The sequence below is a fragment of the Triticum aestivum genome, chromosome 5B (genome assembly GCF_018294505.1).
Source record: "Triticum aestivum cultivar Chinese Spring chromosome 5B, IWGSC CS RefSeq v2.1, whole genome shotgun sequence".
NCBI classification, from domain to species: domain Eukaryota; kingdom Viridiplantae; phylum Streptophyta; class Magnoliopsida; order Poales; family Poaceae; genus Triticum; species Triticum aestivum.
The window spans coordinates 328,692,070-328,704,076 of record NC_057807.1 but is presented as its reverse complement, the minus strand read 5'-3'; the positions used below and the strand labels follow the sequence as shown (position 1 = coordinate 328,704,076).

Genomic DNA, 12,007 nt, shown 5'->3' with positions numbered 1-12,007 from the left:
ATGCTCTGCATCCATCTCAAAACTGGTACACTATATAGTAGTATAGATATAGATATAGATATAGATATACTTCGTTAAGCTTGCAGTCATAGGTATTTTTTTGAGGAATGCATTCATATGTATGCTCAGCTACAACCTTACAAGCTAACGTGTGCTGCTATTAATAACTGCAGAGCTGCCTCCGGCATGATGATGATAGCACCGTCAGATTGAGCGACAAGGACCTGTGCATGTGCCCGCGGTGCAAACCCTCATGCACCTGCTGCAGCAACCGTGGATGTGAGGCGGGAGAGTTAGGCTCATGCTGTTGAGTCCTTGTGAGTGCCAAGACAGTCGACAATATAGCTACAGGTGCTTGTTCAAAAATAGGGACCGACTCGATTGCTTGTGTCCATCCCAATTACACTGACATGATGTAAGGCTTCTTAGTTGGCAATGTTTGGTTTTCTTGCATGGGTTGGCGAGAAATATTCAAATAACTAACTCAGTTGCTTCTGTTCAGTCCAGATTCGACCGACGTGATGGTTATGCGGTGTTCTGAACAGCATGGGTGAGGAATGTCTTTCTGTTTTGTAAGAATCGGCAAGAACCTAAGCAAGAAGTGTGCAAGGACTAACTTGGTTGCTTTTGTTCAGTCCAAAATGACTGATTGACATGACGTAGGCTTCTTCTCTAGTTGGAGAATATCAGTTTTCTTATCAGAATAGGGGAAAACTATTCAAGGACTAGCTTGGTTGCATTGGTTGACATGATGGTAAGTAATATACAAGGTGGTGTTTCGAGTAACCTAGTTGGAGAATGCCCAGTTGCCTTGTAAAGGTCAGAGGAGATCCAATGACTGTCTCGGTTGGTTTGTTCAGTCCAAATTGGATTGACATGAATATGTGGCATTGTCTGGAACTTCTTGGTTGACTTGGATAATATTTAGTTTTCTTGCAATTGCAAGAATCAGTTGAGTACTGCACGAGATGATTGAAGCGAACGGTCAGTTACGGTTTGTTCTATGTTTGCTATTTTACTTAATTTTAGGTCCAGTTATATGCACATTTCTAGCTGCCTAAACATTATACACAGACTGCAGTCATATGTCATTTGTGATATTGTAAACAAAATAACTTTCTTTCTTTCTTTTGAAAAAACAACATATATATAACCAAAGCATGATACAAAAAAGGAGTGTTGTAAGTATCAATAGTACTGTAACATATAAAGCTGAACAGATCACCTGTGTTTGTATTTATTACAGAAGTAACACCACATGCTAGCTAATGTTCCTGTTTATTTTTCATGCCCTTTCAAAATGATGGCACAAACACTAAAAGATAACCTGTATCATCATCTCCTGTCTTATTTCAGGACAGCTATTTGGCATATGACTATTCATTGTGGTCAGACTACACATTTGTATCTGTGTCTATCCTGCAACTGTCCTCACCATTTTGAATGTGCTAGTAAAAGTATGAAAAGATCTCGCTCTTTCATGTGTCACCTCTTTTTTTTCGTTCTTCCGAAACTGTGTCATGTGTCTCCTCTGCATTATGTCCGCCTCTATCTACAGAAAAACAATCGGTTGCTTTGCTGATTCCTGTGTGTACTACAATGCTGTCTGTCTGTCATCCATCGCCGGGACCTGAACATAGATACCAACCCAAGGTCCAGAGTGGTAGTTCGTGTTTCTTTCTTTGGCTGCCTGTTCATATGCCGTTTCCAGTGGGCGCTGACGATGCGAACGGGCTCTCCGGGAGGAGTTCAATCTGGTTGCTGCGATGAAAAACCGAGCAATGGCATGAACAAGGATGAACAAACTCGATTCGATCAACATCAGATAATGGCACATATACATGCACACTTGAGAAGCAGTACCTCTCTTGGTCGTCGTAGTTGTTGTTTGCCTGTATGGGAGGGGCCTGGCTCTGGCTGGTTGAGACGATGTCATCAAGTTGATCAGCCGTGGAGAGGGGATCCATCGTCCGTCCCACTTCCTTGGAACCTGAAGACGAGATATGATCAGAAAGATAAGAAACAGAGAGAAAAGACTGCAGTTGGTCGTGGAAACACAAATGGCAGCGGCAACCAACCTGCGGATTGGGATTGGGACTGGGAGTGGGAGTTGAAGGGAGCGACGTCCCCGATGCTGCAATCAAAGTAGGCGGCGCACTGCGGCTCAACTACTCGGAGCCCGGCCAGGTGCCTCCTCTCGAGCTCCAGCAGCTGCTGCCTGTCGCGCGCCAGTTGCCTCCTCTCCAGCCTTGGAGAATCATACTGGTCTGCTCCCACAGATTAGTTCATCTGGTAGTGTTAGCTAGTCACAAATTTTAATCTGGTGTTGAAACTACATTACTGTTTGTACTATAGTAGTAGTACCTGGATAGAACTCTGGATCGGTCTCGATCCAGCGTGGAGGATAGCAATGCGTCGTCGACTTGTTGTTGGTCCTGTCCACACAGCACACATGCATTACTAAGTTGTATGAATGCTTCTTTTGTTGTGTAAAAAAAGATAGCCAGGATGAAGAGTATCTATGTTACCTCTCATTGATGCATTTGGTTTTCTCTCTGTAGGCTTTGGCGAGGACCCGTGATCCGCAGATGAAATGCGGGTTGCGCCGCATGAGAAGGGCCGTCACAGTCTCCGGGTTCTGGAAGCTCACGAACCCGAACATTCGCTGGTCTTGGCACGGGATCCGAACGTCACGCACCGGCCCGTACTGCCTGGCCGCCACACAAATTGTTAACAAACAAACACATAAGCCTTCCTAGCATATTGAGAATTTGATGAATGAATGAACGAAGGGGTGAATGAATGATTACCCGAAATAATTGGCGACGTCGTCCTCGGTGAAGTTACTGTCGGAAGGAAACGTGAGGTATATCTGATGCGAGCTCGCCGGGATCTCCCCTCCCCTGTCGCTCCGGCAATCCGAGTACTTGGCGGCGTCCTCGGCGAGAACCACCGAGTGCTGCCCGTGCGGCCTACGTACAACATTTCCAAGTTCCAACAACATAATGAATAATGATCATGCGCGTACGTACGTCTACGTCCAGAGCCGACTCACCTTTCGATCACCCTGATCTTGTTGAGGCGGGAGAGCAGCTTGGTGAGGCTGAAGCCGGCCTTGCCGTGCCGCTGGCTCTCCGTCAGGTAGCCGTCGGCCTGGAGCCCCTTGCCGTACTTCTCGCCGTAGAGCGTGGGCAGCGACGCGATGGACACCGGCTGCCCGCGCCGCGAGTGGAGCAGCTCCGTGATCTCTATCTCCAGGCTCTCGAGGGACCCCGGCGTGGCGCCCCCGTGGATGTGGTGGTCGACGGCGAACCCGTCCGTGTACACCTGGTGGTGCGAGTAGTGGCAGTTCTGGCCGTTCTTGCAGATGCCCTTGAAGAAGTAGTGGCAGGGCCGTCTCGAGGACACCCCGTTAGACCGCCGGCCGGTCGCCGGAGGAAAGCCCGCGGCGGAGTAGTACCCCCCGCCGCCGCCGCCCAGGGCGCCGTCGCCGAGCGCTCCGTGCCGGCCGCCGCGCAGCCCGTAGTGGGGTTCGGCCGCGGCGGCGTCGACGAAGGCGTACTCCTTCTCCGCCGGCGGCGGGGAGTCCGGCGGCCAGTACTGGACGGCGGGGGAGAAATGGCGGAGGCCGGCGGGGTGGGAGCAGACCTGCTGGTAGCCGACGCCGTTGGGCTGGTGGTAGTGGTGGACGGGGGAGGCGGAGAAGCGGGCGTAGATGGCGGCGAGCGTGCCCTTGGCCTCGTAGATGGTGTTGCGCAGCGCGGCGTCGGTGGCGTAGGCGAGGTGCACCAGCTCATCCTCGTCGGGCTCCCGCAGCAGGATGCAGCCGACGATCTTGCTCACGTTGTCCGGCTCCACCTCCTGCACCCTGGAGAAGATGATCTTGGCTAGCTCCGCGGGCTCCATTGCCGCCGCCTGGACATGGGTCGGATCGGAGCGCCCTACGTAACCAACCATGAGCCCCTAGAAAAAACCAACAAGTAATCACCACAGATCACTCGACAATGGCTGAATCCTCGTACCTCCGATCAAAACGTGCAAGAGATTGATTGATTGGTTGGTTGATTGCGCACCGGCCGATCGACGGGAGAGAGAGACGCCAGGGAGTCGGCGGGAGGACTGGTGCTGCTGGAGCAGCTCTAGGGTACAAGGGTGGCGTGCGATTGGATCGGGAGAGAGTTTATAGCCGCGGCGCGCGCGTTCGCTGAGGAGAGGATGGCGGAGAGGGAAAATCGGTGTGAAATGGTTGGGTTTTGACTGGGGATGGAGCTAGAGTGCGGCAGATCTGATTCCTGCTATATCAACCATGGGTGCCAGGTCCAACCGGAATAAGCGGCCCGATAAATCCACGGACAAATATGGATTCATTCCGGCCGTGTGAAATATGCTGGATGCATGAGGGCAACGCAACCACCCCGTGGCCGTGGCCTGCCACCCGCGAAACGTTTTTTTGCCCCACCCAACCCAAACACAACGTACGCCCCTTCTCGCTCCTGGACTTTGGCGGCGGCGGCGCGCGGTTTAGAGTTCGACGACGATGATCATATGGAGACTGCGTCTCCCCTTCTGCTCTCTCCCCTAGTGGCGCGTGGTAGGGCGCGACGGGCGGCGGCGAGGCACGGACGGATGCTCTGCCGTGTGATGTGGTGTACGCGTTGATGTTGGACATGCAATTTCTTCTCGCGGTTGATCGAGGACGGCACAGGGACGAGCAGGCGGCCGTAGATGGCGGCAAACTCGGCCATGACGTGGGCGACCATGATCGACCTTCCACTAGCTTGCACCACCAGCGCACCCACGCGTGCGTCTGGATACTCCAAGCGGTGCCCGCGGCCGGGGAGGATCTTGGGGAAATGATACTACCAGCGTTGATTATAACAATGGTGTTAGCCCTAATGATTCTAATCAATATTGGTGGTATCATGAATTGATCTTCGTTTATAGGCTGGTCATGGTGGGGTATCATCATGAATTGATCTCCGATTAGTAACATAATGCACTCCAAGATAAGGTTGCTTATGTGGAGTTAATGAGAAAAGAAGTTTTTTGGGGTAACGTAATATGTTACCATCACATAGTGCTTTTCAAGATAGAGTTGAGATCCTCTGCATCACTATACCCTGTTGTAGTGTAGATGACAAGTGGGGTCGGGTCCGCATGGCAGTGACCGTACTGCAACTACCGCAGAAGATCCTAATCCCCAAAGATAAAATGAGTCTACATGCTAATAAATACAATCATCTACCATGATACTACCTTTATGTTACTACTTTACACTACAAAGGTAGTAACATAAACTAATGTTATATACATGACACTAGTCTAAATTACTCCTCACTATGATGACTAGCCTAACTAGACCATGTTTAATCTTAATAACTAATGTCATGGTTTAATTTCTTACGGATCAATGATAACAAATCATGATTAAACAAATTATAATGTTTTGCTGTTAGCACCTTATGATCGTGTGTTAAGATATGCTAACTCCATCGAGTTTATTGGGCCTCCTCGTATTTTAGATTAAACTTTAATCATCTATATAACTGATACTCCCTACGTCCCGAATTACTCGTCCATTTCTGCGATAAGTAATTCAAATGGACGGAGTAGAATATATGAGGTATATATATACTATAAAAAGTATATTATTGGATTTGTATTTGAAAAAGGTGTCGCATGGTATATTTTCTGATGTTCAAACTTTTACATAAACTAAGAGGGGCAACATAAACACAGACGGAGGAAGTAAAGTACTGCTCTCTATTTAATTTAATTGTTCATGCATGTTTTACGGTTTAATTGCTCCTCATTATGATATATCGTGTTTAAGTAATAGGCCTAACTAATATGGTCAAGTGTCCATCAATTTTCTTATTTAGATTAATCATGCATGCTTAAGTTCGGTAGCCCTCTCTTAAAGCTAATGACTGTTGTTTAGGGTTAGCTAGTTCTGGTCAAGGCTCTAATTACTACTACCTCCGTCCTGGTTTATAGGTCCCTTTTATAGTTTATGCCAAATTTTGACTAAAGATTTAACTAACAAAATGTTAATGCATGTCAAGAAAAATTATCTCATTGGATTCGTATTTGAACATAGTTTTGAAAAATATAATGTTTGGTGACATGCGTAAACATTTTCTTAGTTTAATCTATGGTCAAAATTTGGCACGAAATACAAAGGGGACCAATAAACCCGGACAGAGGTAGTACGTACTAGTGCAAAACTGCAAATGATATTTAATCATGTTAAAGTTTTAGTTAATGTCATCAAGCTTTGACCTTAATCTTTTTATGCCGCAATTAGAACACGGAGATGAATTAGTAACCGATGAAATCCCCCCAAAAATCCCAATCACCTAAACCCTAACCCTAGAACAATTTCCTAATCCCGAAACCTATGAATGAGATCCACCAAAAGTGGGTTCGGGAGGTTTACGTAATGCACATTGTGCCACCATCTCCTCCTTTGTGGAGAGTTGCATGGGGCGGACGATGTCGTCGTGGCAGCAGGAGTGGTCTCATAAGTCGCTTACGACACCATGCACGTTACTTATTTTTTTCAGAGAAAAGGCCAAAGCCCGACTTTATAGATAAAGCCTCAAGGCAGCGTCACGGATACCGCAAGTTCACAGGAGCACACACACACAAAGAAAAGGAAGAGAGTAGCCAAAGCAGGAAAGATACAGGCAACTGCCATACACGGCGCGCAGGCCGGGGAGGGAGAAACACCTAATCTCCGCAAGCGACAGCACCAGATTTAGACGACAGGGTTCCTCCCGGAGATCTGAGAAGCCGAAGCCCGAATTTTGTCGATGAGCAGGTCCAGGGCATCCCGATCAGTCTCCTTAGTCAATGATCTCCACTGCTGCAAGAATATACATGATTTGAAAAGAACATCAGCAGGCTTAGATGGGAAGGTAAGTTCAATAGTAAATTTGTTTCTAATGGTCCAGAGAGCCCAACATAAAGCTCCCAGGCCAACCCAAAATACCCTCTTGGTGACCCCGACCAAGGCTTTGGCTAGGGTTCGAATCTCAGCGAAAGAGGAGGGATTCCAGGGAACCCGAAGCCAAGATCTGACGCAGCACCAAACTAATTTGGCCAGAACGCAATTGAAAAAGATGTGATCAGAGTTCTCCAAGGCCCCACATAAATTACAGAATTCCGAGCCCGGCCCATTGCGTTTTTTGATCTGATCAGTAGTCGGGAGGCGACCACGGAAGGCTTGCCAGAGAAAAATCTTAATCTTAGGAGGAACCTTGGATTTCCAAACGCAAGAGAATCGAGCCGAAGGAGTACCACCAATAAGTCTAGAATACAGCGACTTAACCGAAAATCTACCAGAGGCCGAAAGAGGCCAAATCACCGAGTCGGCCGACTCCGAGAGCACAGGGAAGAGGGCAGAGAGACTTTGCCAATCTTCCAACTCTTCAGGAGACAGGGCCCGATGAAAAGCCAAATCCCAATTATTAGCAGCCACCTCCGCGATGGAGATCTGCGGATTAGGACAGTAAGAAAACAAAACCGGAAAGCGCACGGCTAGGGGGGCATCCCCAGACCACCAATCCAACCAAAATCGAACAGCCAACCCATTACCAACAATAAACTTAACATGCTCCAGAAAAATCGGTCTAACTTTGACAAGGGCTTTCCAAAACTGAGAGCCACGCCGCGCGGAAGCAAACAGCGGGTTGGAGTGAGGGAAATATTTGGCCTTAAGAATCGAAAACCACAACGACTCGGCCCCAACAGTCATAATTTTCCACCACCACTTGATAAGCAAACAAATGTTCATCACCCGAGTATTAATAATGCCTAACCCCCCAAGGTTCTTAGGTTTACACATAAGTTGCCACTTGACCAGCCTATACTTCCTTTTGTTATCAGCGGAATTCCAGTAGAAGGCACCCCTATGTTTGTCGAAGCCAGCATGCGCGCCATTGGTGAGAAGATAAAAGCCCATAAGAAACATAGGGAGAGAGGATAAGCAGGAGTTGATTAGAGCCACTTTGCCGGCATTGGTATTATATCTACCCCTCCAAGGGAGCACCTTGTTCCCCACTTTAGCAACCGCCGGAGCGAAATCATTTGCATGAAGCATTCCAGGAGAGATAGGAAGGCCTAAATACTTGAAGGGGAAGGAGCCTAATGAGCAGTTAAGGAGCCTGGCAACCCGCAAGGCTTCCACCCCATCAACACCCGTCACCAAAACCTCACTCTTGGCGAAATTAATCTTAAGCCCCGAAACGGCTTCGAAACACAACATGATGAATTTCAGATTGGCAATACAGGCGTCATCCAGCTCCACCAAGATGATTGTATCGTCCGCATATTGCAGATGGGAGACACCTTCCGGAAGTAAATGGGAGGCCACAGGAGCGATGTGCCCACAGCGGGCCGCCCTGGAGAGCATGCAAGAGAAGGCGTCGGCCACAAAGTTAAAAAGAACAGGGGAGGCAGGATCCCCTTGGCGAAGGCCCCTGCCATTCGCGAAGAAATTGCTAACAAAGCCGTTAACAGCAACGGCAGTATGGCCACCCGAGACCAACTGCATGATACGATGAACATAAGCACCGTCGAAGCCTTTAGCAAGGAGGACCTGCTTGAGGAAGGGCCAGCTAACCGAGTCATACACTTTTTCAAAGTCTAACTTAAGAATAATCGCTTTAGCTCTTCGCACATGAAGATCATGAACAATCTCATGAAGGGAAAGAATACCGTCAAGAATGAAACACCCTTTGATGAAAGCAGATTGAAAGGGGCTAATAACTCTATGAGCTACCGGAGACAAACGATTCGCAAAGCCTTTAGCCGGGAATTTGGCAAAGTTGTTAATCAAAGCAATAGGCCGAAATTGGGAGATAACATCAGCACCCTTGACCTTAGGAATCAGGGATATCACAGCGTAATTCAGGCGAGAGATATCGACAGTACCAAGGCAGAAACCCTGGATAACGTTACACACCAACTGTTTCAACTGGGGCCAGAATTTCCGAAAGAAAGGGATGGAAAAACCGTCTGGCCCGGAAGCAGCATTGGGATTAGCAGAGTTAACAACATCCCAAATTTCCTGGTCAGAGAGCGGAATCATCAAGGAAGCATTCTCCTCGGGGGTGATTTTAAGACCAGAGCTCCAAAGGTGGGGAGATATATATAAGCCCGATTGGGGTTTAGCCCCTAACAACGAAGAAAAGAAATCCACCACATGAGCCATAATAATAGACCGATCAGAAGAACGCACACCATTAATCAGCAGGCTATTAATATCACAGCGCCTACGCCTACTGTTCGCAATCGCAAAAAGTAGGCTGTAGGAGAGTCCCCTTTAAGAGTCCAGTTAAGAGTGCCCCGCTGGCGCCAATAAATCTCGGCCTGGTGGTGCAACTGCATTAAAGCAACCTCAAGATTATAACGAACGGCCCAGCCATCGTCAGAGAGCCCAGTAGAATCAGCAGCACGATCCAGCTCCAAGATCTGGTTTTCGAGAAAAGCTTTGGTGCGACGATCCTCCGCCGCACGATTACGAGACCAACCTCTAAGAAACTTACGTAAGTCATAGGAGCACGAGTGCCAATCATCCAGAGGCCCAAACGAGCGGGAGTTGGAAGAGAGGGATTGGGAAATCTTCGCTGCAACCATATCAGCAAAGCCATCCACCGACAACCATGAAGCATCAAATTGAAATCTAGCCAGAGGTCGCGTGCAAATGGAACCATCGTCAAGAATCAAGGGGGTATGATCAGACCCGACAATGCATTTGGCGTTAAGAGAAGTTCTAGGGAACAAGGAATCCCACCTGAGACATAGGAAGATGCGATCAAGCACGGATCTAATAGGGTTAGCCTGATGGTTAGACCAAGTAAAGCGAGCTCCCCCCCCCCCGAGGAAGCTCACGGATGGCGTTAGCACTAATGAAGTCATTAAAAGCATTAGCTAAAGGCCAAGAGAAATTATCATTATTCTTGTCAAGGGGGCACCGTAGAAGATTAAAGTCTCCCCCAATAACCATCGGTAAATTACAGGACTCAATCTTGATCGAGAGTTCATTAAGGAATAGGGTCGACAGAGAGTGATCCGCAGGCCCATAAACAACGATAAACTCACAGAGGGTATTCATAGATTTGTGAGAAAGAACAACGCTGGCCCAAAAAAACCCATGGTCAAAAGCAACAAAATCAAAAATATCTTTATTAGAACCAATCAAGATCCCACCAGAGTGGCCCGAAGCAGGTAAAAAATGCCAATTAAATCTGTCCATACCCACAATAGCAGAGAGCTCATTAGGGGAGAAGGAATCCTTGAAAGTTTCAACCAGCCCCACGAAATCAATAGAATTAGAACGAACCAAATCTTTAAGTTGGTCACGGCGCCCCCTAGCACCGAACCCCCTAATATTCCAGAATAAAGCCCTCATTTATACGAAAGATTCTTGATGCGGAGGCTCGACCTGTAGGGGGCCATGCAGGATTTAGCACGTTTATTAGTGCCCCTCTTGGAAGAGCAGGAAAGGGGCTGGCCACTACCAGCACCCGAAGCCACCCCCGCATCACAACCAGCAACCTCGACCCTCGAGGCAACAGCCTCTTTGGCTTTAGCAATGGCTGCCTGAGCCAGTTCATTAGCCCGAATAATAGCAAGAAGCGAACTAGGAGAACCAACAGAAGAATCGACCACCAAACCCACGTCCGACATAATATTTAAAATATGATCATCAGACATAGAAGGTAAAACCACCCGAACAGGAGAAACAGCGACAGAAGATGCTGGGGAGGTACCTGGGGGAGGGAGATCCTTCGCCGTAGCCCGCTTCTCCGCCCTTTCCAGGACAGAACCACCGGAGTGCGCAACCCGCCTTCCTTTGCGGGCCGTGGACACCGGAGATCGAATAGCAGACGACCGCGCAGCAGGAGAGCCAACATGGGGACCGGAGCGGGACATAGAACCCAGATCTTGATCAAGACGCCGACAGATCCCCGTCATGGATTGCTTCGAGCCCGACGAGTTCCGGCTCTTAGCCGAGAACTTGCGCACTGAGGATTTCTTCTTCGTGAGGGGCTGGGATTCCACCATATCGCGAGCCGGGGAGACAGGGAGATCTTCAATTCCCGAACGGGTGGGGGAGAGTGGGCGAGCAGGAAGATTGGAGCAGGCACCAGACACGGGGGTAGCCGAGCAAGGCGGGACCTTTGGCAAATCAGCGACAGCGGTCGGAGCAGTCTGAGCAGCAGGGGAGATCACTGGGTCATCACGAGGAGCATCCCCAAAAGGAGCTTGGGATTGAAACAACTCACATTCAGAGTCTGCCAGGCCATCCCATTCAGATTGAGTGAAGCGAAGATTAGACCCAAAGCTCTGATTAGGGCCACCAAAAGATCCATCCCCCTCCTTGTCATGCTTGTCCGAGGGATTAGCAGGAGGAGGAGGGGGAGGTGGGGCTTGGAAAGCCGCCGCCCCCTCCACCCGCACCCGAAGCCTAATACCATTGGGAGATGGATAAACATCAATAGAGCCATGCACACGTTCAGGATCAACACGCCAAACCTTCATCCTAGCAGGACCAACCTTGTTCAAAGAATCCTCATCCACCTCACTAGGTTTCCCAATCAAAACCCCAAAGGACATGAGGAAAGCAGGCGAGTGAAGACCAGCAGGCAAATCATCGATCAAAACCCACACTTGAGAAAGAGGGCCAACTGTCGTACCATTGTAAGAAGCAGCTTTGAAGAAACCACCAATTGATTGAGAGGCAAGGTGAAGCTGGTGCAAGAAGCAATCATACGCAAGCATTCTTTGGAGGGGAACACCATAGAGAAATCAAAATCAGACATCTGCACAACTTGCCAGTCCCATCCAGCCACATCCCAAATGCGAAGCCCTTCCAGAAGAGTTTGGGGCGAAATCTTTTGGTCTTTGACCGAGATAATCGCCGCATTGGACAGCGCAGGTGCCACCTCCCGAACAGGAAGGTCACCATCGAAGGCGAAGAAGGCGTAGCCAGGGAGTC

General features: G+C 48.9%; 1 protein-coding gene across 3 annotated transcripts; it reads right to left on the bottom strand.

Annotated features, from left to right (window-relative positions):
* Positions 1–1,207: 1,207 nt before the first annotated feature.
* Positions 1,208–4,872, bottom strand: LOC123116063 (zinc finger CCCH domain-containing protein 54). Of its 3 annotated transcripts, none has more exons than XM_044537069.1 (8): positions 4,653–4,872; positions 3,056–3,963; positions 2,811–2,972; positions 2,529–2,711; positions 2,365–2,435; positions 2,079–2,267; positions 1,864–1,990; positions 1,208–1,761 (listed from the first exon to the last, which is right to left on the bottom strand). In XM_044537069.1, exons 1-8 carry the CDS (start codon positions 4,758–4,760, stop codon positions 1,695–1,697), a joined length of 1,815 nt encoding a protein of 604 aa, XP_044393004.1. In that variant the 5' UTR covers positions 4,761–4,872; the 3' UTR covers positions 1,208–1,694. The 3 variants fall into 3 exon arrangements, with proteins under 3 accessions (XP_044393004.1, XP_044393003.1, XP_044393002.1); XM_044537068.1 differs by lacking the exon at positions 4,653–4,872 and adding an exon at positions 4,023–4,175 and having other exon boundaries at positions 3,056–3,941; XM_044537067.1 differs by lacking the exon at positions 4,653–4,872 and adding an exon at positions 4,074–4,147.
* Between the last annotated feature and the right edge of the window lie 7,135 nt (positions 4,873–12,007).